This window comes from Sphaerodactylus townsendi, linkage group LG02, assembly GCF_021028975.2.
Source record: "Sphaerodactylus townsendi isolate TG3544 linkage group LG02, MPM_Stown_v2.3, whole genome shotgun sequence".
Taxonomy (NCBI): Eukaryota; Metazoa; Chordata; class Lepidosauria; order Squamata; family Sphaerodactylidae; genus Sphaerodactylus; species Sphaerodactylus townsendi.
This window is the reverse complement of record NC_059426.1, coordinates 135949654-135974050: the sequence shown is the minus strand read 5'-3', so window position 1 is coordinate 135974050 and position 24397 is coordinate 135949654. Positions and strand designations below refer to the sequence as shown.

At 38.4% G+C, this 24397-nt stretch overlaps 1 protein-coding gene across 8 annotated transcripts in view; it reads left to right on the top strand.

Annotated features, from left to right (window-relative positions):
* The window catches only part of HECTD1 (HECT domain E3 ubiquitin protein ligase 1), a 71237-nt gene extending 47760 nt beyond the window's left edge, over positions 1–23477 (top strand). For 4 of the 8 annotated variants that reach the window (XM_048484731.1, XM_048484730.1, XM_048484732.1 and 1 more), the window contains 20 exons: positions 293–459; positions 773–949; positions 3012–3848; positions 5410–5631; positions 11415–11548; positions 12404–12560; positions 13079–13301; positions 14222–14276; positions 14492–14674; positions 14993–15203; positions 15286–15371; positions 16089–16216; positions 16426–16627; positions 16898–17035; positions 17148–17755; positions 18878–18956; positions 19069–19162; positions 20327–20477; positions 21596–21740; positions 22488–23477. In XM_048484731.1, the coding sequence (XP_048340688.1) occupies positions 293–459; positions 773–949; positions 3012–3848; positions 5410–5631; positions 11415–11548; positions 12404–12560; positions 13079–13301; positions 14222–14276; positions 14492–14674; positions 14993–15203; positions 15286–15371; positions 16089–16216; positions 16426–16627; positions 16898–17035; positions 17148–17755; positions 18878–18956; positions 19069–19162; positions 20327–20477; positions 21596–21740; positions 22488–22625 (4135 nt within the window). In that variant the 3' untranslated portion in view covers positions 22626–23477. The remainder of the gene's footprint in view (positions 1–292; positions 460–772; positions 950–3011; positions 3849–5409; positions 5632–11414; positions 11549–12403; positions 12561–13078; positions 13302–14221; positions 14277–14491; positions 14675–14992; positions 15204–15285; positions 15372–16088; positions 16217–16425; positions 16628–16897; positions 17036–17147; positions 17756–18877; positions 18957–19068; positions 19163–20326; positions 20478–21595; positions 21741–22487) is intronic. The other 4 variants (XM_048484736.1, XM_048484733.1, XM_048484735.1 and 1 more) reach the window with 3 other exon arrangements.
* The last annotated feature ends 920 nt before the right edge of the window (positions 23478–24397 follow it).

Sequence of the window (24397 nt, the reverse complement as noted above, 5' to 3'; positions counted from 1 at the left end):
ATTATGGACGCACATTATTGAATTCCCCATTGGTATTCTTCTTTGAAAGTGTAATATTATTTTAAAGGGGTAATATAACGCTGGATCTTGAGTACAGCAGTACAAAATGAAATACAACTCTTAAATAGTCAGGCAATGATAGAGTAAAATGAATAATTACTTTGTTCTAAGTCATGTCTCTGAACAGTAACATGCAATTAATTGTTCTGTCTCTCTGTCCTAACCTGTTTACTTGTTTTTAAAAATTTCTACTAATGTTTCCATTTCTTTCCTCTGCCAAATTATTGTAAAGATCAACAGCTACATGGCCGCTAGACCCACCAAAGGATGAGAAACAAGGCTGGAGACATGTACGGATTAAACAAATGGGGAAGAATGCCAGTGGGCAAACACACTACCTCTCTCTATCTGGATTTGAACTTTATGGCACTGTGAATGGTGTGTGTGAAGATCAGCTAGGTAAGCAGTGAATATGAACTGGTGTGTTTTTATTTGATATGATACATTCCTTATTAATTGAACTTTTATTTTGTTGATTTAAAATCTTGTGTGTACAATCCAGAATGCCATTGAGCATTTTAAAGCCCAATTATTTACTGTGTTAATAGGCTTGCTTTAATTGGATTATGTGCATGATTTTTAAAGTTCGTTCAGCCAAATCAGAATGATGAAATAGCGTGTAGTTATCTTGTTTTAAGACTCTTTTTGTGTAATAATAATAGAAAATATTCTGCTTAACATTATTATAACTCACCATTTCAATTGTATGTAGGAAAAGCAGCTAAGGAAGCCGAGGCTAATCTGCGAAGGCAGAGGCGACTGGTCCGTTCTCAGGTTCTGAAGTATATGGTTCCTGGTGCCCGTGTCATCCGAGGAATTGATTGGAAATGGAGGGACCAGGATGGTAGTTCACAAGGCGAAGGCACTGTTACAGGTGAATTACACAATGGTAAGCATGCATTTAAATCTCTTTAAATAATTAAGTTATTTAAATAGTTTCAACTCAGAGGTTAAATCACAACTCTTCGGATATCTGGTTAATTTAAAGCATAAATTTACTATGTCTTTGCACCTTGTGAAAGAAAGAAGATCTGCTTGAGTTTCCTGAAATGTGATTGGCACTACAATCCTAAACACAGTTTAAAGTAAGCGACATTGTTTTGGAACTGGCTAAAAGCAGAAAAAGACCCATAAAGTGGGTTTGTGAAATGGGATAAAAGTGAACCCTTTGGAATTCTCTTCTGCAACTCCCTTCAGTGATACTTATTGCACTATAATAACTGTGGGGGCCAGTAGTCCACATTATCCTTGCGTCTTGACCTCAACAAAGGGGCATCCAAAATTTGAACTGCAGTGGAGTATACAGTATTGCAGTGTGAATTAAAGATCATTTGTTTCCTGTCTATATAATATCAGAATACCTTGCTATATCTTTTCCAGCTTGGCATTTGCAACTCTTTTCCCCCCCTGGTCTTGTTGAATTTCTTGCTTTTTCTCATCTTGCTGGCTTCACTGGGATCAAGTTGCCTTTTTAAATACTAGATAATATGAATCCAAACCAGATGATAATATGAAGACTCTGATACTAAATAACCAAGGCCATAACATTTTAGTTTTATCTATTATATAAGCAAGGAAATTATTTTACATGAATAACAGCATTTAAGGTGCAGCATTTGAGTTTATTCATCTTATTGGTTTCTCTGCTTTTCTGTTCTTGTTTTTTGCACTACTATTTTTAGATCTATTGCAGTTGTAACTTCACATACTATTTTCAGTTTTTTAAAAAATGCTTAAAATACAGTTTTGAATAGAGTACTTTGTGCACATCTGAGAGATGAGTCTACTGCACTTGCAAAATCTCTTAAGCAGAGTTGTGCCTCTCTGAGTATATTGACTTCTCTGAATTTGTAATATTGCTCTCTGCTTAGGATAGTACAATATGCTGCTAGTCAGCAGTACTTCATCCAGGTTTGTGAAACAGAAAAGATTAACTTTCTGTTATGAATAAAATGTTGATGATTTAAAAACAATTACTTCTTGTAAAAGGAGATTAAAAAACAGGACAACACTAAAATAAAATTTTGCTGTAGTATGGAGATACTGTTTTTCTGTACTATGCTTTGAGGTTTGCTTAATTGACTGTCCCTATGACCCGTGAAAGATAATCTGTGATAGGCCCATTTCCAAAGTAATTTGTGTAGTTCTGTTCCATTCCAAGGGATTGGAAACGTTCTTTCAAATGAAAGTTAAAAAAAAATTAAAAAGCACAAATAATAGGCCTTCCTATTGTAGAGAGAAAGATGTACTATTTGTAAGATCCAGAGTTTGTCTGCTTTCGAGATCTCCCCTTTGACCCTCGCTTTTGCAAAGTGACTACAGTTGCCATGTTGTAAACTGGCAGTGGCACTTTCAACTTGGATTTTAGATATTGTTGCTGCCTCATCTTACCCTTCTTAATACTCTGACAACATAAAATCATGAAATTGTGTTCCAGAAATTTAAGCCTGTACATGTGAAATTTAGGTTATCAAGCCTTTAAATAATAAAGGGATTTAACTGCCCATGTGTTTCTACCTGACTTGGGTCAAATTTTACTTTGTTAAAAGGAATTAAAACTTTCAAATGAATTTCTTAGCTTTTCTATCTGAAGTTGATTTTGTCAAACATCAATTGTGACTAACCTTTTAAAGGAGACACTTGAAAAGGCACATCTTTATATGTAATAGTTTTTTAGTCCACCCGGGAGCAAATATTTTCTGACTAGATTCTTACATTTTCAGAACTAAGATGAGCAGTGTCAATATTGTCCAGTTTGAGTTCATACACCTAAAATAATACCTATTCTGAACCTCAGAACATTATTCTATAGCTTGGCTTTCAAAGCCACTAGGTGATCTGTAATTCAAGGTAATGGCCCAATGAGGAGCTGATCCCGTATTGTGGAGCTACTGTCTGACACGCTCCTGTCTGCTTTCTGCTGGGTCTCACAAACTCCTGTCCCTTTCTAGGCTGGATTGATGTCACCTGGGATGCTGGTGGCTCTAACTCTTACCGTATGGGCGCAGAAGGAAAATTTGACCTCAAGCTTGCCCCAGGGTACGACCCTGATTCAGCGGCATCACCCAAACCTGTTTCATCCACTGTTTCAGGCACAACGCAGTCATGGAGCAGCTTGGTGAAAAACAACTGTCCAGACAAGATGACTGCTGCTGCAGGCTCCTCAAGTAGAAAAGGAAGTAGCAGTTCTGTCTGTAGCGTGGCAAGTAGCAGCGACATCAGCTTGGGTTCGACCAAAATGGAACGGAGATCTGAAAATGTAATGGAACAAAATATAGTTTCAGGCACTGATATCCATGAGCCAATTGTTGTGCTTTCTTCGGCTGATGGCATGCCTCAAACTGAAGTAGGGTCCTCATCCAGTGCAAGTACCAGCACCTTAACCGCAGATGTGGGAAATGAAAATGTTGAAAGGAAGCTAGGACCTGACAACTCAGTCCGTTCTCCTGGGGAGTCCAATGCCATATCCATGGGAATTGTTAGTGTGAGTTCTCCAGATGTCAGTTTGGTATCTGAGCTAACCAACAAAGAAGCTGCTTCTCAGCGACCTCTTAGTTCTTCAGCAAGTAACAGACTGTCAGTGAGTTCCCTGTTGGCTGCTGGAGCGCCAATGAGTTCCAGTGCAAGTGTTCCAAATTTGTCCTCACGGGAAACTTCTAGCTTGGAGTCCTTTGTCCGGAGAGTGGCAAACATAGCCCGCACCAATGCCACTAACAACATGAATTTAAGCCGAAGTAGCAGTGATAACAACACTAATACTTTGGGAAGGAATGTCATGAGCGCTGCAAGTAAGTAAAAATAAATGTAATTAAATTTTGAGAAAGAGGGAATGAAGGCTTGGCCTCCTTCAAATGTGAAAGCCTCGGATAGTCAGTTGGGTTAGATGTTAGCTTTATTGTCTCTCTGGGTGTCATAACTTGGGCAAAATCAAGCTCCCATCAAACTGTTGGAGAAGATGGTAAAATAGTAACTGTTCCAGACAAGTTTGATTTTTCAATCTCTAATTTTGAATTAATTGGGAAATATTGTTAAATTCCTAAAAGATTATATATAAAAACAAAATCCGTGGTTTATAGCACCAATGTTGTTTGCATGAATCTTCAATGCAATAGCTAAATGTACAAAATTTCTCAAGATTTGGAAAAGTACTTGGTTTTAGATAGTGAAATAATTACATACTTTCAAAATTAGGCCATTTTCTTGCATAATATGCAGTTGATGGCATTCTTTTTTCTGAGGCTAGTTGGAATTCAGGACTTGGTTAAGCAGCACTTTGATTAATTCAGTAGGATGTTGGCCACTCATGATTAGAGAAAACAGTTTTTTAAATTGTTGTACTAATGTTTTTTCCTCCCGTATGGACAAGTTACAAACCCATAATAAGATATTTCCAATTTTGGTTTGTTTTGTGTGTGCGTGTGTGTGGTTTATTGCTGTTTCTCAAGAAGACTAGCTTTGATAAGAATATGGCAAAGAGTGAGAAATGGAAAAATATAGTGACAAGGTTTCTTCTCTTTGTGGCAAAGAAACGCTGCTTATAATTTAGGCTAAAGGCATAGAATTATTTTATCATTTTGTCTTATGTCAGCCCTGCCCCAGTCCTGAAAGTTTCAGTTGTTTAGTTGGAGCCCTCCTGTTCTTCTTTCACTTTTTTTAAATGAAATAAGTAATACATAATGCATAAGTGGGAAAAATATGAAAATGCTTTTGTGCCTCATGGAAGTATAGGAAGTATCCCTCTGTGTGTTTATAAGAGTGAGAGAACAGAAGTATTTAGAAGAAATTGACTGACCAACTGTCAAAAGTAGTGGAATTTGGTTATGGAAAGACTTGTTGAATTGATTGAAGAAAAAAATATTGGATTGTTCTGATTCATGAATGTGAAATACACAACGTGTTTACCACAAATATTCAATCTATAAAAGTTGAAAAAAATATTTAGACAGTACTGGGAACCAGCGCAGCCCTTGTGGCATTGCCAGCTCCTTGGGGTTCACCTTGAGTTTTTGAGAACTGACCCTTCATGCTGAGCAAATGGTCTGGAGTGCTGGGCCTTGTTTGCCCTAGGCTGATGCACCTGAGTACTGAATACTGCAGATGATCTTGAACTTTGTAATGTATTTACATATCATACAAAGAATACTGATAAGGCAGGGCACATGTCCAGCTTTTGGCAGCTACATTGGCTCTTTAAGGCCATTTTCTTTCAATGACCAGCAGCTCTTGGCTGATAAATTATTGGTGACTTTTAAGCAATTTTTAAAAAATATTGATTTAAAACGACACACATGAATGTTAATTATACTGCTTTGGATCATTTATTTTATCTTACCGTATCTTTATCTGTAGCTTCTCCTCTAATGGGTGCCCAAAGTTTTCCTAATCTGACTACAACTGGTACCACATCAACAGTGACCATGTCTACATCCAGTGTTACTAGCAGCAGCAATGTAGCCACAGCAACTACAGTTTTATCTGTTGGTCAGTCACTTAGTAACACTCTAACTACTAGCCTTACATCAACATCTAGTGAGAGCGATACAGGTCAGGAAGCAGAATATTCTTTATATGGTAAGTTTAATTTTTAAATGAACATAAGCAGATTTCCAGTTAATGGTTTTCCTTTTCTTCTTTTTTGTTTTGTTTTGTTTGTTATGGGGTTCTCACTTAGTAATTTCCTTTACTAAAGCATATTAACTAACTGAGCTGTATACCTTATAGGAAGGGTTTTCAAGCAACAGCTTTTAGGTAGAATGTCAGTGTTTCCATCTATTCCAGTTTTCCCCACACCTACACATTCTCTTTACTGATGGTGTTTCAGTGTTAAGTTACTTAAAAATGTAAAACAAATAGGTGATCACATTTTAGAATAGCTCCCATCATGCTTTGGCAAACATCCATTATTCATATGTATGTTATAGATTTATGACCAGTGTTTCCAACATGGGGCTGGATCCAGGGAAAGTTTTACTGAAGAAGTTTACTGCGGAGTTGTTTCTCACTTTCCCCCCCCCCCCCCCCCGGCTCCCAGAAATCTTCTCTGAGGCTTAGAGTACCCTTGTGAACAAACTACACCACAGCATGGGAGGGTAGAGATAAGAAGTGCTTTCATCAAATTACACTGTCCTCAAGCAGCTGCTCTTACTGTATTCTACAGTGGAATTTTTAGAGCAGCCAGCAGGCTGCTGGGGTAATGGAAAAGTCATGTAAAGCTTGCCAGTTCATTCTGCGAGTTCTCCTGAATCCAACCCATAATATTTTGCAGCTGTTTCATGACCAAATAAATTTACATTGAGAATAATTATATGGAAATAGGATCATTTGAGCTTTATTGTCAGCTTTCTAAGTTGAATATGAGTATCATGGTATATAATACCAAGGGTAGCACGTAACATACACTGGAATGGGTCACATATAACCAGTACTCCCCATTATAATATGATAATTGGGTAGGTTTGCAAATAATCATTTGGCAACAGTTCTATAACAATAGGAAAAAACTGTTTTGGAAGAAAACCAGAATAGAGGAGGGAAGGAATGGGTGAGACTCTAGGAAGTTTGCAACCCATGGTTTGGAGGATCAGGTTTGTGACACGTAATCCAGGCCAGTCTCAGTTATTGAAAGGAATATACTAATTAATAGTCATATTTATGAGGGGAAATGATATGACACAGCATTTATGCAGTTACTGACAGATATTGATGTACTCCTTATCAGATTTAGAATTCTTCATTTTCTGTTGTTTTTTTCACTTCCATGTGAAAAAGCTATAGCTTTTTATTTTTCAGAAATCACTTTGTAGCTACTGAGACTGTCTCTCAGTAAGAGGTTTGGAGACTGGCCGAACTCTTTCTGCAAGCCTGCTTGGTGAATTTCTGTCAGTGTGCACAGGATTCACTGCTATAAGCTTTTCCTTTTGGAAGCTGGAATCTTCTTGTCACTGTGAAAGTACTTAATCTGCTATATCATAGATATGCAACAAGAGTCTGACTCCCTGCTCCCAGTTAAGAAGGCTCTTTCCAATCTAGGAAGGACACATAAAGAACAGGGAATGTACCCTGAGTTTCTGTTTTCATGGTAGCGAGTAGAGAACTGAATGGAAAAGTGTTCTCTCCTCATCAGAGCACTTGTTATAGTTATTTATTCGTTACTTTTTACTGAAGCCATTTGAGGCAGCTTGCAACATTTCAGAAAAATAAGTATTTATTTTCTAGCAGAGGAATAATTAAGAAGCACCTGCTTTACTTATTAAGTCTCTAGTAAGTTCTGAGCTGTGGTCTGTAGAAGCTCAGCACTGTATTGTACAACTGTATTTGAACTCCCTCTGTTGTGGGTAAGTTGCTACATCAAGGGGTTTTCATTCTTTTTGCAATGTAGCAGTTTTGTCTTTTTGGAACTTGTGGTTGATACCTGACAAGTCTATATCTGACAGTGGTTCTCAACCTGCGGGTCGGGTCCCTTTTGGGGGTCGAACGACCCTTTCACAGGGGTCGCTTAAGGCTCTCTGCATCAGTGTTCTCCATCTGTAAAATGGATAAATGTTAGAGTTGGGGGTCACCACAACATGAGGAACTGTATTAAAGGGTCGCAGCATTAGGAAGGTTGAGAACCACTGATATATGAGAGGTAAATGGTGTGAGCCCTTAAGGAAGACTTTCCTACTTTTTAAATAAATGTTAGTCCTTGAAATGTTGATCTCATATTTGTTTGGATACATTGCAGCTGATATAACAGTAACAAAAGGAATTGTCTCGGAAATGTTGAAATGGAAAAGTGAAATTAAGAGATAGGTGTTGGGGAAACAAAATAAAATGCTGAAGATTTATCTTGCAAGGTGTTGCATTCTAGTTAATGCTGAAAAGTTGCACAAACTATGCAGAAGCTATTGAGAAACATTACACAGCAGGTACTCTGCCTAGGTTGCACGTGTAGGATCATACTATTTCAAGATAGTCACTGTGTGGATCCGCTGGATTGCATGAAAGATCTCCACAATGGGACTAAATACAGCCAGAAATACTCTAGCAACTTCAGTGTGATCTCATGTTTTGTATGACCTGTTATGAGTAAAGAAATGAATAAAAAGAACCTGGTAGGGCCTTGGTGAAAATTGGAACAAGTTTTTGTAAACCAGAACCTCCCAAGGAGATGTCAAAATACTTCTGTTTTCATTTGTTAGTTTATTTACGGTCATTGACCAGCAAGATCCAAAAGAATTAAAATCATAAAATTTACAGATATTACAAATATACAGGTTAAAACAGTTAACAAAATACAGATAATAGACCTCAGGAACTCAGAACATCAGCTCAAGATAATGAGTGGAAGGTCAATCTAATAATAATTAATAATAAGGATTAGCTGGCAGAGCCTTCCTGATTTTACTTGATATCCAGGCAAACTTGGCAACAGACTACGTTAGATTTTTATTGGTATCTGATAACAGTATTTTAACCTTTTCTTTCTTAGCCAAAGGAGTGTTTGTCTGGTCAAGGACAGAAGCATCCAACGTATCTCATCATAGTATGAGCATTCAAATAATATACGTTCCGAGTTTTCAACACCTCCTATTTGACAACTGCAAATTCTGCCCTCAGTTGGTACTTTGTTATAAATCCCGATGGTATAGTTAGACGAAAGGGTGTTGTAACGGAGTAGGTTGTAGGCTCTTCGATAGTTAATGTTAAACAAAGAAGTAAGATAAGGCATTATTGAAAGTTTATTCAGCATTATTTTACTGAAAATTGGGTGTTTAAGTTTATTCAGATCGTGTTGCCTCTCGACATCTATGATTCTAAGTTTAACAAGATCCCTAGCTCTATCATAATTCATGCTGGTAATTAGTTGTTGAGAGAGTCCATAATGTGATAGTTTCCGTAAAACTGCTCTAAGCCACGGGGGAACAAATATGTCAGACAAGACAAGTCTTGCAAGACCCCTCTGGCAATAGCATAGCCTGAGCCAATATAGTATAGAGAGTGTCCATAGTTTTGCTTGTACTGAAATTAGGCTTTTGTTAACTTTTAACTGTAGCATGAAGTTGAACTAAAATGTCAAGTATTTTAAAATATCCATATGTACTATTCATTCATTCATTCATTTATATGCATTTTTAAAAAAATCTCGATCTATACCCAAAGGGGCTGGGGAGTGGGTGGGCTGAAGCTGCATTGGAACCCTATACCAATGTCTGTACCCACTGCACCGTTCAAGGTAGCACAGATGCCAGTGTTGGGTCACTTTTCTCAGTGGTGAGCTGCCTCACAGATACATGGCCCCTGTGCTCCCACAGCATCTTTGGGCATTCCCAGAGGCAGACCATTTCAGGCTGGGAATGCCCCCTCCCAGCAGTTCAGACGTACACCACTGAAAAGGGTGGTGTAAGTCACTCTATGCAGTGGACTTTCCCAGGAGATAAAGGTTCCCGCCCCCGCCCCATTGCCCATACTGTCAATTGCTTGTTAAAGAATTTCTCTTTCAAGGTAATGTTATGACATAGGATGTGTGGAGATTTTTCTTTGCTCATCTATCCCCCATTCCCCAGCAGTCCCTGAGACCTCTGAACAGTGGCTGCTGGGGTCATGGGAGCCTCATAAACTGCCATGGTGCATTGTAGGGCTATAAAGAGGAGAGGCAATCAGGTGGCATTGTCTTACTTTGTGCTTAAAATGATGGAGGTTTGCTAGCCCAGTGGATATTGGTGTAACAAGGCAGAAATGGGGGCAATTTTGCAGCTCCTTGCTTACAGTGTGTTGTGATATTTTGTATATAAGCCTCCTTCAGCTCTCAGTGTCAACTGTTGAGAGGTCTCAGAGGCCTTCTTGGGAAAAGTGAAGATGAAAAAGATCCATCTTCCTTTCACAATTGGTAGGATACAACCTATTCCCTAGAAACTAATTTTGTTGTTTGTTTTGACTGGGATGGGTGAGTTTTGTCAGGTTCAGTGACTTCTTGAGTAAGATTTTATTTCTTAAAAGATAAAGAGAATTATTTTTTAAAGTCGATAAAACTTGAGTATGGCTCCTCAAGTGTAAATCAGACTGGATTGCATATTATTATTTAGTAAAATCACCATTTAGGTGCATTTACTGTTTTTATTTCTGCATGGTGTAAATGCTGATAAAGATGTGTTGTTGCACAGTAAACTCCCGTTCCACTTCATGACATTATAGGAAAACATGCACCACATTAAGCTGATGTGGAAAGGTTATTGTCATTCACACTGCTCTATCAGAATATTGATCAGGCTGCTGTTGGAAACATCCTGGCAAGGAGCTTGATAACAATTGCAGGAGTTCATGGCAAGTTTTAAGGAGGAGTCCCAGGAAATTTTTTACCAAGACTCGTTTAAAAACTGAGACTTTTGTTTTCTTGTAACTTTGAGTTGTTTTAAATTAAAGAAAATCCTTTGTCAGTTCTTTTGTGTAGAAAGCTGCACGTATAGTAATGCAGATGATAAACATTACAGGCATAATCTGCAGGAACCGTCTGTCGGGACTTTCCTTCAATGTATGAGATAAAACAGGCATGTATAGTCACAGCATGCAACAGTAGATATGTGGTATTTGCAGATTCCTGTGCTGGGACATGGGAAATTTTTCTAATCACTTGTTGGTACCACCAAATGAAACACAAAGCAGGAAGATCCTACAGCTGCCTGCACAGTAATAATAAGGAGGTAGGGTGGGAGCATTGGGAGTTGGAATATATATGTGTAAATTATGCCTGCCTGAACAACTAGCTGTACTACCGCAAACAAGCATCACATACAGATCCCCTAACTTTTGGAAAATCAGGAACACATTCTGGGATTTCATCAGTGTGCCTTGTGTAGTTGGCTAATGGCAAACCATTATTTCCACTTATGCATTGTTTACCAGTGTTGCATCTTCTTTTGACTTGAGGGACCTAGGCTTAGATTCCCACAGTGAAAGAGGTCTGTTACTTCACTGTGAAGACATAGTAATGTTGAACATCTGTACTCAGGAAAAATTGATGAGATGTATGCTGCAAGCATATTGGAGAGAAATGGTTAACTTGCTGTCTTACATCATTTGAACTGTTTTTTGTGTGTTCTAAAGAACAGGAACAGTTTACCTGAAAGGGCGGGGGGGCTGTCATCCATACAATTTTTCATTCCCTTTCAGGTTATTTTTTTAGTTCTTTTTCCCTTTTCAGCTTCGCATTGTCATAAATAGGTTTCAGCCCTGCTGTACTCTGTGGCACCTTTTCCCATGTTTCTCCTGCTTTGAATTTATAGATTGAATTGATCCTTCATTATTGCTGCCTCTCCTGTCTTTTTCCCCTTTTTTAAAAAAAGTAGTAGTTCTTAGTTTTCCTCTTTTTTGTGTAGATTTTCTTGACAGCTGCCGGGCTAGTACCCTGTTAGCAGAGTTAGATGATGATGAAGATCTGCCTGAGCCGGATGAAGAAGATGATGAAAATGAAGATGACAACCAAGAAGATCAAGAATATGAGGAGGTTATGGTACTGTGTATATTTGTTCTTAAATCTGGGAAAGACAGAATTGTGTTAGTTCGCAGCTTTGCTGGCACCAAGAACTATATAAGATTCCTTGTTTGAAGTTGTAGAATAGGTTGCTCATCTTAAACTAGTATATTCATTCCCTTTAAATACAATATTTTTCCATTTAAACTAGCTTTATTGACTTATTGTTATTAGAAACACTCTACTTGCATGCCAGATATGAATTTGCAGTTTGGGTTAACATATGAGTCTATGCCCCCTTTAAGCTTCAGTTTAGGGAAACACTGGCATCTTTAACTTGCACAGATTATGAAATTTGATTGTAGTGCAATCCATGACCTAGTTCTAAGCTTCACCCTACCCTCCATATTATTGAAAATCAGTTTGAGGGTTTGTAGGCCATATTCAGCCTTCTGAGGATTTTTTCAGAATGACTGCAGCCCAGTGCTGTGTCCATGTGAGAAGTCCTCTGCAGGCAACAGAAGAGCCACGGCATGTTGCATGATGTGAATACTAGCTTAGGTATAAGTATAAAAGTGTTTTGTTTCAACCAGATCATACTGAGTACTCAATACTAATTCCCCATTGTCGTCCTTTCATTATTAATTCATTATCAATTTCATCATTAATTCAACCTATTAAGTACAGCAAAAGGGGCATCTGGGTTTTTGAAAGTGTAGATGAGCATTGAATGGATTGATGGACAGGTGACAGCAGGTCTAACTTTTGCCTTGGTTTCAATTTTATGGTAGTTTACATATTTTCAGTTCCAGCTTGAATGTATAGTTTGTATCCTGTGACTTTTAAAGAAAAAAACAATCAAGCATTATGTATTTCTGCATGGTAATTTAATAGGAAGAAGAGGAGTATGAAACAAAAGGTGGACGTAGAAGAACATGGGATGACGATTATGTTTTGAAACGTCAGTTTTCTGCTTTGGTACCTGCCTTTGATCCTAGACCTGGACGTACTAATGTCCAACAAACAACAGATCTTGAAATCCCTCCCCCAGGTACCTTGAAAGGGGAAAAGAGTTGAGCATGTGTGGGGGGATATATATTATCATGTCAGACATGTAGTCAAAGACATACTGGAGGAGGGGCAGAGGCAGTTTATCTAACATACTGAAAGTTTACTGCAGGTTCAAGATCAATTTGTCTGATGTGCTACCTCTTCCCTTCCTGCAGGCTGCTGTTTTTTGTTTTCCCTTTTGTTTCTCCCCCTCCCTGGCAGTGTCTTTGGCTGTAGGGGGAGGCAGTCTGTCTTCTAGGGGGAAAACATTGGAGGGGAAGGGCACTATGTTGAGAAATGGGGTGACATTGAAGAATGGAAGAAGGGGGAGGTAGGGAGAGTGAGTATATGGGTAATGGGAAGAAAATGACACCTACCCCATATCTACTTATCTTTAGACAAGCAGTGTGATATGGTTTGTAACTGGAAGATAGCAATCCGTTAAAATTTTAATTTATATGAGATTAATTGCATTAGGAATTCATTACTCATTTTTCACAAATTCATAATTGTTTCCAGGAACTCCTCATTCAGAGCTGCTGGAAGAAGTTGAATGTACACCATCACCCCGTTTAGCACTTACCTTGAAAGTTACAGGCCTTGGTACAACCCATGAAGTAGAACTACCATTAACAAATTTTCGATCAACTATCTTTTACTATGTACAAAAATTGCTGCAGCTTTCCTGCAACGGCAATGTGAAATCTGACAAACTTAGACGAATTTGGGAGCCAACATATACGTAAGAAATCTAACATTTCTAAAAAGACAACTGTTTTAAAGTATACCACAAGAATTGCTATTCATGTCTTTGTGATGAGCAGGCCTCCAAATGCCGCAGTTGTGCCAACTCTATTTTTTTAATGAAGGCTGGGCAGCTGCCTCTTTTGAACAGTGACAGCTGTTGTTGATTCCTGAATTCATTACTTTTTTCCCTATCTACTTAATTTCAATATTATGGATGAGATCAAAGGGTTTTGCTCTTGCAACACTATTTCATTCTCCAATAGGCTGGTCCTGAGAATTGGGACCTTGTGGAGCAGAGAATCTATGGAAATGCAAGCAAAAGTTATTCTCATTGTAGCCAGCTATTCTCATTCAACCCCATACAGATATATTAAGAACTCTTAATCTTGGATCAGATGTTCAAGCCTTGGGTTCTTATGGAGGAGGAAGAGGGAGCCCTCGAGCCAGGCTCTCCCAAGATCATAGATAATGCCAAACCATGGTTTGGCAATGAATCTAAATCAAGGCTTAGTGTAGGCAGCATTTCTCTGTGTGGAAGAAAAAGTTCATATGACACAGCAGTTAGGAGTTGGGCCCAAATGGCCCTACAATAGAAATGTATGAATTCCTCTAATAGTTAGAACAACTTATATACAAGACCTAACTCTTGTTGTTCTAGCAAATTGATTTTCAGAATGGCCCATATGAGTTAACTCAGTGTCCAGTGTCAAGAATGACTGGCTGATGATACTACAAGGATGCTAATTAATGTGGTATTATAATGGTATGTTCAGTATCTCGTTAGCATATAGGGTGTGAAAACTAGAAAAACCTCCAAGCTCCATAGTACATACTGCATGTTTTGAAAGTAACTTATTCTGCTGTGCAAAGCTACTCTGAAGTATGTAAATAACATTGCTCTTTTTATGTTTTTAGGATTGTATACAGAGAGATGAAGGATTCTGATAAAGAGAAAGAGAGTGGGAAAATGGTGAGACATTTTTAGATTTGTGTGGCTAGAAGCAGATTTTTTGCAATTCTGTGCACTTCAGTAAACAGCGGCATTTTGAAAAAATACTGTAGTTTACATATACAAGATATGACAAAGAATGTTTGACATGTTTCTTAAGAAATATGTTTAGTGCATGTGAAATCTTGGAAACTTTACAATCAGGAAAGGCCAACATTTGGTGGTTCCTGTTGTAGGGTTGCTGGTCAGTAGAGCATGTGGAACAGTACCTTGGCACTGATGAATTACCAAAGAATGACTTGATAACCTACCTGCAGAAGAATGCGGATTCAGCCTTTTTGCGCCACTGGAAATTAACCGGCACTAATAAAAGCATTAGGAAAAACAGAAATTGTTCCCAGCTCATAGCTGCATACAAGGTAGATGTCTGCATCTAAACGTATTGGTTTTGAGAGTGTCTGTGCTTCATTTTGCATTGTGATCGGGGCTCTGGCAGAGTGGTGTGACGTGTGAATAATGAAAGTGCTTTCTGGATAAATATGTCCACGAACACTCTTATGTTTACCAGCTCCATTTCTCTTGTATGTTTCTTGATAGTAATAAGGTATAAAGTATTAGTACCTAATGGCATTCTAAGCATTAAATGGTTTATATAATACAGACTATTTTTGTAATGACGTTTTGTAATCACATTGTCATTTTAACCAAAAACTTAGTATGTGTGATTAATTGTACAGGATTTTTGTGAGCATGGCTCAAAATCCAGCTTGAGCCAAGGAGCTATTTCTACTCTTCAGACCTCTGACATTCTGAGTTCAGCAAAGGAACAGCCTCAAGCCAAAGCTGGTAGTGGACAGAATTCCTGTGGGGTGGAGGATGTCCTGCAGTTGCTTCGCATTTTGTATATTGTTGCAAGTGATCCTTATTCCTCTCGAACGTCTCAAGAGGGTAAGTAAAGTTTATCATGTGTTTTCTGAAAAGTCTCTCGCAGAACTGGCACATGGTAAGATAATTCTGTTGTTAATTTCAGAAGGAGATGAGCAACTTCAGTTTAATTTTCCACCAGATGAATTCACAAGCAAAAAAATCACTACAAAGATTCTGCAGCAGATTGAGGTAATTTATCGGGTTCATTCTTCAGAGATGATTTTTTAAAACAACTTTTCAGCTTTATTTGTTGGAGACCGTCTTGCTGTGGTCTTGTTGCTAGAAAGCTGTGAAGCTTTTTCTGAATGCCTTTCATGCATATCTTTCCCAAATTCCAGGTGCTACTTCACAAACTAATTTTAAAACATCCAGAGCTTCAAAAGCTATTTACCACTCTCACCCAGGTCACCATGTCACACTGCACATCCTTGGAAATTAAAATTAAACAGAAAGCTGTTCACCAGCCTTCTACACAAAGGGCCTGGTTAAGGAAGGGCAAAACCAAGTGGAAACATACTAGATCTATAGTTCAACAGATAGTTTTGAAACTTGAACCTGTTTGGTAATAAGTCACTGAGATGCAAGTCATAAAAACTGAAATCAGAATGGCCTTTTAAAATAATGTGATTTATTTTATTTCTTAACACTTTTTTGAAGTAGATAACTTGCAAAAGCAAAATAACAAAATGATTATTTCTACAGTTGAAGCCTGCTTGCCCTTAAAGTAATACCTGCTTTTTATTATTACGCTTCAGTTCCCACAGTGTGTTTTAAAGGAGGGCGTAAGCATGATTCCATGAGATTTATTTGCATAAGTTCTCTTAGAATACAACAGCATCTGTTTATCTATTAGGTTCTTTTTTTGTTGGACTTTGTTCTTTAAATTGCTTATGCATTAAATTACAGGAGCCGTTGGCACTGGCAAGTGGAGCCTTACCAGACTGGTGTGAACAGATAACGAGCAAGTGCCCCTTCTTGATTCCATTTGAAACTAGACAGCTGTATTTCACCTGTACAGCATTTGGAGCATCAAGGTAGGGAATTTGACAAGTCTAATAATAAGAACCATAAAGTTTTGTTGTTGTTTTTGTGTATTTATTTACTTAGACCAAGTTTTAAAAATTTGTGTCTTAAAAGTTGATTGATTAAAGCATTTTGCCAGCAGAAGTTTATGTAATAGAGGTTTCACCAAATCAGTATCTTTGAGTTGAGAATTTTGAAGCAATTCATCTGTTGTTACTAGAGCAATAGTGTGGCTACAGAATCGACGGGAGGCTACTGTGGAGCGGACACGAACTACAAGTACAGTGCGGAGAGATGATCCAGGAGAATTCAGAGTTGGGCGCCTTAAACATGAAAGGGTGAAAGTTCCACGTGGCAAATCTCTGATGGAGTGGGCAGAAAATGTCATGCAGATTCATGCAGACAGAAAGTCCGTTCTAGAGGTAAATTTTTCACAATTATTTTTAAATTGTTTATATTTATGTATCTGTTCTACAGTAGCTAGATTTGAGTCCAGTAGCACCTTGACTCACAAAAGCTTATAGCTTGAAATCTTGTTGGTCTCTAAGGTGCTACTGGACTCCAGTCTAGCTATTCTACTGCTGACCAAAACAGCTACTCTGTGAAACTATTCTATAGTGTGTTCTACTGTGCTGTACACAGATCATTTAAACCAGGAACTATGTGTACTATTTATGGTTTCTCGCTTGCAGGTTGAATTTTTGGGAGAAGAAGGAACAGGGTTGGGACCCACCTTGGAGTTCTATGCTCTGGTTGCAGCAGAATTCCAAAGGACAGATCTGGGAGCATGGCTGTGTGATGATGATTTTCCAGATGATGAATCACGTCAGGTATAATACATGTTTGTTACAGTAGAAATGCCAAGATAATTGCTTCAGTTACCTCTCTTGAAAAACCTAGGGCATCTAATTACTTCTTCTGTTGTTTCTTTTTAAAAAATAGGTTGACATTGGTGGTGGATTAAAACCACCTGGCTACTATGTTCAACGGTCTTGTGGACTCTTCACCGCACCATTCCCACAGGATAGTGATGAACTTGAAAGAACAACAAAACTCTTTCACTTCCTGGGGATTTTCCTAGCCAAATGCATCCAGGACAACAGACTGGTGGACTTGCCCATTTCTAAGCCTTTCTTTAAACTTATGTGCATGGGAGATATCAAAAGCAATATGAGTAAATTGATTTATGAGTCACGAGGTGACAGGGATTTGCACTGCACTGAAAGTCAGTCAGAGGCTTCTACTGAAGAGGGGCATGACTCTCTTTCCGTAGGAAGTTTTGAAGAAGATTCCAAATCTGAATTTATTCTCGATCCACCGAAACCCAGACCCCCAGCATGGTTTAATGGCATTTTAACCTGGGAGGACTTTGAATTGGTGAACCCTCACAGAGCAAGATTTTTAAAAGAAATTAAAGATCTTTCCATTAAGAGACGTCAGATATTAAGCAACAAGGGACTTTCGGAAGATGAAAAAAATACCAAGTTGCAGGAACTCATGATGAAGAACCCTTCAGGATCTGGACCTCCACTGAGTATAGAAGACTTAGGGTAATGATGTTGCTTTATGGCTATTATCTGCCTGGTGATCTAACGGGATAAGAAATTAGCATGCACATTTTGAAAGCTATGAGTTTGGCTTGGGAAATGTAAATCCACAGTACTAGATCCGATGAGATTTTTTGTTCACTGATTAAATTTCAGTTTGACCACTAATGCCACGGTTTTGTCTTAAACTATAGCGTTCTGATGTTCTTAATATGTGTACATGTGCTCTGTGCAGTGCTCATTGCAGAGATGCCCGCAAGTTAGAAATGCATTGACATATCCTAAACGCTTTTTGCCTTTGGATTGTAGACCCCATCCACTGTCAAAGTGAAATTGATTCAAAGATGTCTCCAATATACAAGCTTCTGCCACTCATTTTAATAATAACTTGTATCAAATTCAGAATTTAAAGGTAATCTGAACTTTTTAGAAAACTGTTCAAGGATCACCATGGAGATAGTTTCCTTTCAGATTTTTTTCAACTTTAGGCATCTGCTAAGGATGATTGGATGTTATGGTAGAAGATAAAAGGCCATTCTGAAATCATGCCTATGTGTGCCTTTCCCAGATTCACTCTGTTGCTCTGTGGTTATTACTTTGATACTTTTAAGAAATTGGTCCTGCCACAGTGTTGAATCCCATCGTACCAGTCAAGCTTAGAGAAGAGCTTTCCTTTGGAAGAACACCCTCTGTCACTGGAGGAAATCTTCTTAATCTCCTTTGAGATACTGCTAAATCAGGGCTGTGATATTGGAACTGTGATACTTCAAAATGTAATGACAATTAACTGATTGTTTATGACAGTCTTTTAAGTTAATATTGTGGGTTGTGACCTTAGAATAAAGTCCGTTGCATAGATTTCTATATAAATGACTGCCATTTTAACAAAATGTGTCAGAAGCAATAGAAAAGTGACATATTTAAAAGTTTGAATTTACAGCTGAGACTCTGAATCCATTTCAGCACATTCCAGCTCAGTTCAGCATCCCCTGCTTTCATTCTAGCAATTAAATTGCAAGCTGCTTTTTAAGCTGAGTTGTATGCATTTGAATAATCTGCAAACGTGTGTGCAGAGTGCTTATGTCCCCCCCCCCCCACCCATTAATACCTTCTTTCTTCTTGCAGCCTGAATTTCCAGTTTTGCCCTTCATCCAGAGTATATGGTTTTACAGCAGTGGATCTCAAGCCCGGTGGTGAAGATGAGGTATAGGAATAATTTTTTAAATAGGAGTTGAATAGTAATTTTATTTTCCTTCCAAATAGTTACGTGTTGTAATGTGAACACACTCTGACTAGTTAAATATGTTTTGTTATAGTTGGTAACTATGGATAACGCAGAGGAGTATGTAGATCTGATGTTTGACTTCTGCATGCACACTGGAGTGCGGAAGCAAATGGATGCTTTTAGAGGTAGGTAGCCAAAAGATTTTGGTTTGGGGCTCAATGCAGTTCTTTGATATCAAGGAAATACTGGTCAATTAAAAACGAAACATGCTTGCCTTGGTGCTTTCTGTGGTAGCTCAGGAGAGATAACGTGGGGAGATAGAAACTGGAGTTTGAAGAGCTCTCCTTCTCCTTGCTGCATTTCTCAGTTTCCCATCTATATTTCTCTGTTTCCCATCTTATGAAATTGCAGGGAGATGAGAGTGATATCTGGACTTGCCAGTAGGGTTCTTCTGGAATGTTCCTGTGACTTGATCTGAAAACAGTGCTTCCCTAATCATCCTTCTTCTCCCAAATTATTAATCAGAGGCATCAGAGAGACCCAGTAGTGCATCCTAGATATTTGCTGGATGTACATATACTTTGTTTCACATAAAGATGATAGTTCGGTGAGTTGAGGTTCTGCAGTTGAGAAAGGTATATGCTTCCGCATTAGAATATAATCCCAAACAAATATGAGAATTACCATTCATTTTTATGCACTGCCTTTGTCAAAACCATTATTTTGTGCATTACTGAACCTGGTACTTTGATATAAGAGCAGTATTGCCAAAATGTATTTTTACTTTCAAATTTTCAAACAGATGGAACAAGCAGGGCTAGATAGACACTGGGGCCCAGGCGGAGCATTCTACAATAAAGAAGGTCCGGCATTCTTTGTTCTGTGGTGGAGGAATATACAATCTGCTGTCATCTTTATATGGAACAGAATATAGCAAAACAAACATAGGAAAAGTCCATTTTGTCATTGCATCACATGAGTTAATCAGGACAGTGTGAGGGGGAGACTTTCTGAATGCCCACAGTTTGTTTAGCAACTGAACAATAAATTTCATTCCATAGTTTTAATTTCAGAATGATTGAGTTCATCATGCTGGCTCCCAGGTGAATTCCTTATTCTTCTTTAACTGTAGGGAGCCTTTCCTTCTACACTGCATATATTCTATCAAACAGAAATCAAAACTAGCATGTTATCTGAAATCAGAAGACATAACCACTACTTTTAGATGACATCTATCTAGACGTTGATTTAGGGAGGTTGCTATGAAGATCAAATTGGCCTTTCTGGTAGTGATATTCCAATGTAATTATTCTCAGCTAAATTGTGTGTTTTTTTATGATGATGTCAAGATGGCTTCAACAGAGTCTTTCCAATGGAAAAGTTGAGTTCCTTCAGCTATGAAGAAGTTCAGATGATTCTTTGTGGAAATCAGTCACCATCTTGGGCAGCTGAAGATATAATCAATTACACAGAACCTAAACTTGGCTACACTCGAGACAGGTATTAACTGTACCATATTTCTAATAGATAAAGCTACAATGGAGGAGAGGGAAGGAGAAAGAGCAAAGGGAGAAGATGAGAGCCGGGGGGGAGGACTAAGGCGCCCCGGATCTTGCCCTTGGTGGAGCCCAAGAGCAGGGTAGAAGCAGTTTACAGGTACTTTGCTGGAAGAGAGGGCAAGGAGGTATTAAGAGACAGGGACAGTCCCGCAGTACACCCTGTGGCTCCAGAGATGAAAATTTATCAGCCGCCCTGCGAACACCCAGGGTGAGGATGGTAATAACAGCCACCGGAAAGGGAAGAAGGCTTATTTATTTTGAACTAAAACAGTTAAAAACATTTTCAGTTTTAAACAAAAAATCAAATAACAGACCCAAAATGCCCCCCCCCCCCCCAAAAACCCTGGTGCTTCACTTCCACATCATTTTCCCTTTAAATGTTGCACATGACATTGTCCTCCCAGTGACAGGCAAGTGTAATCTCCCATTTGGGTAAAACTGTTCATCAACATGTATTTTATTTTATTTATTTATTAAATATATACCCCACCCATCCCCGAAGGGCTCAAGGCAGCTATACAACAATAAACATACAGTTAAAAATAGCAGTAAATATTTAAAATACATCAATACAACAAATTCACAATATCATTCATGATGGTGACTTAACCCCAACTATCAGATATTCATATTATGAGCTCTTAGGCTTCATTATTAAACAATTCATAATTAAACAATTCTTTTTCGCATTTGCCACAGTGACAAAAAGGAGATGCATGTAGAACATCAAGAACAGAAAATTGACAGACATGTTATGCCTTAAATAATCTGTTCTGCCCTCAATTAATTATGGACCTGTTGTGACAAAACATCAATTGGTTGCTGTAGTGATTGTTCTGTACAGTTTCTGAAGCAGGTGCCTGCAATCTTAGACCCCATAGTCCAGCATAATGAGGAGTGGATGGTGAATAACCATTGTAATACACAGAACTATTGTATTCCTTTTACTAGTTAAAAAGTCGGCAATTATTTGCTCATAGAGTAGTTCAGAACTGATTTGATTATGCAATAAAACACACATATCTGAATGGGTGTAATATTCTACTGTTTGCATTTTAGCCCTGGATTCCTGCGATTTGTAAGAGTTTTGTGTGGTATGTCTTCAGACGAAAGAAAAGCATTCCTGCAATTCACAACTGGGTGTTCAACACTTCCCCCTGGAGGTCTGGCTAACCTTCACCCCCGTCTTACCGTTGTACGCAAGGTATGGATATTCCTTAAGATCTTGCAGTCAAAGCTGCTTGGTCAGGTAGACTCTGCATAATTGTATTAAGTCCTCATCAGGACATGCTTGTGCAACAGACTTTCTGTTAACTTAGTGCTGATCCAGGAAACGGCTTTTATTCTGCAAGGGAACTTTGCCTTTGACAACAATCACCACAGATCCTATTCATATTAATGGTTTGGCCTGCAGACCCTTTTTATGTGCATGATGGTACCTTGTCCACCAGAATAGATTGCACATAGAAAACTGCCACATGATGGCAACTTTAAGAAGAAGAAGAAGAGTTTGGATTTATACCCCACCTTTCTCTCCAATAATGAGACTCAAGGTGGCTTACAAGCTCCTTTCCCTTCCTCTCCCCACAACAGACACCTTGTGAGGTAGGTAGGGCTGAGAGTTCTGAAGAACTGTGACTAGCCCAAGGTCACCCAGCAGGAATGTAGGAGTGCGGAAACACATCCAGTTCACCAGATAAGCCTCCACCACTCAGGTCACTTAAGGTCACCTTGTTTGTGTGCTTGTTTGCTTATAACATTTCTGTGCTCAGTTCCAGGAAACCTGCCTGGCCAGTTGCAGAGATTCAGTTCTGAGCCATTATTTGTTGTTGCCAAACGTTTTATGATTATTCGTTTGAAACTGTAATTCAGACTACTCAAGTGTAATGAAGCATGTTGCATACCCTCTTGTTCTCTTAAAGAATTACCTTGTGGATTTGTTTTTTTGCAGGTTGACGCTATGGACGCAAGTTATCCATCTGTGAATACCTGTGTGCATTACCTTAAGTTGCCTGAATATTCATCTGAAGAGATTATGCGAGAGCGATTGCTAGCTGCTACCATGGAGAAAGGCTTCCATCTCAACTGAGTTGATACGCAACTTGGAACATCACGACCTGGTTTTGAGTTGATAACTAGTGAAGCCTCTTGTGTTTTATGTGCAGAAAATACAATTCCACGCTGTGTGCTCTGATTGAGACTTGCCTTTTCCCCCCATCCATGAGGCTTTGGAAACACGTGGAATAATTTGTTAGCTGCTAATGACAAAACAAATCCCAATGAATTATACAACCAGCAAGAAAAAAAGAGGTGAGAACACTGTGGGTTGCTTCAAGGGCTTGCACAATCAGAAGCTGAAGCAAACGTTTGACTGTTCCAAAGAGCAGATCTGCAGATTTTTCAGTGTTCGCTATATAAGATTTTTAACAGTGTATTTGTGTAAAGTTTAGCGTTTGATACCCAGTACACTACAATTGCCGTCACTGATCCCTGTTTGCTGGCTTTAAGCTAACTGGTCAGAAATCTGCTTCCTGAAAACTTAGTCATTGGGCATCTGAAGCTTTCTTTTCTTCCTTTAATAGTGCCTGCACTATTGGAGTCTAGTTTTGGGGAGGGGGGAGGGTTGCATATAATCATGCACAACCTTTTATTATTCTATCCCGTGGGAATACATTTTGATTTCTAAATGCCCTGCTATAAAGATCAAATCCTTACATGTGTGCGTGTGTGAGAATGTGTGGTGTGCGCGCAGCTCAACAATAAAGCTTTTAAGAGACACTGGTCCCTGGCGCGAGGCACACTTTAAAGCAAGTTTTACTTTGGGTTGTATTTTCTTTGTATATTAAAAACATTTATTTAACTTGTTGCAGTTTGAAGTTTAAAGAAGATTTACAATGTGTATGCTCAACAATAATCATTAAAATGTTTGCAGCGTACAAAATCAGTCTCATGACTTTTTTTACCAGTTTTTCTGCCATTTTAGGATGCTGAATAGTGCTCTCACTTCTTTTGTTTGGTTGGCTTAAATGTTTTAAACCTGCTATTGCACCACACAATCCTGCTTACAAACTTTCCTATAAAATTCAAAATTATTTCCAAATGCCAGCTTTTTTCAATTGTGTCCGGCATGTATGAGTTAGCTTGGGTGATTGTCATGCTTTATTTCTTAATCCTTTTTGGGTCAATCAGTTTTCTCTAGAGTGTATGAAATGTCCAGTTCTTTGCCAGTGGCGTATTAGCATTGGTAAATTCCAGACCAGTTTGTAATACTCTCTTTACCAAATCCTTCAAAAGAAATCTCTGCAAAGTTACCACCAGTTCAAGGGGGATTCTGCACTCAATAATTCCGATATATTATTTATGTCAATCCAGATGCCCATTCATTGGTTTTGCTTGGGTTTTGTCCAGCAGGAGTATAATATTTTAAAGATGTCTGTCTCAAATTAAAAGTTGTACACTATCACATTACTGAATAGTCAGCTATTTCCTATTTAACTTTATTTAGAATTACAGTCATTTAGTACATTTTATAAAATTGCTCTTTTCATTCGGTTGGCCCATTGGAAATGTGTATGGCATGTTGTTAGGTCTGGAATCTCACCAGCGTTCAACCACAGTTGCATGTCATGTTTATAGTGTGGTGATATTTGTCCACCTCAAATAAATGTATCCCAGGCAAAGCATTTACTTGCTGTCTCAGGAAGCCTGAGGAGTAGATAACTGAACTTTTCCTTTACTCAAAACAGCATTCTTTAAAAATTCCTGATTCCTCATATCTCACCCCAAAATGGAATTAGTTATAATTAAATTACCTCTCATTTAACTGCTAGTTCACACAAATATCATCAGTTATAGATATGC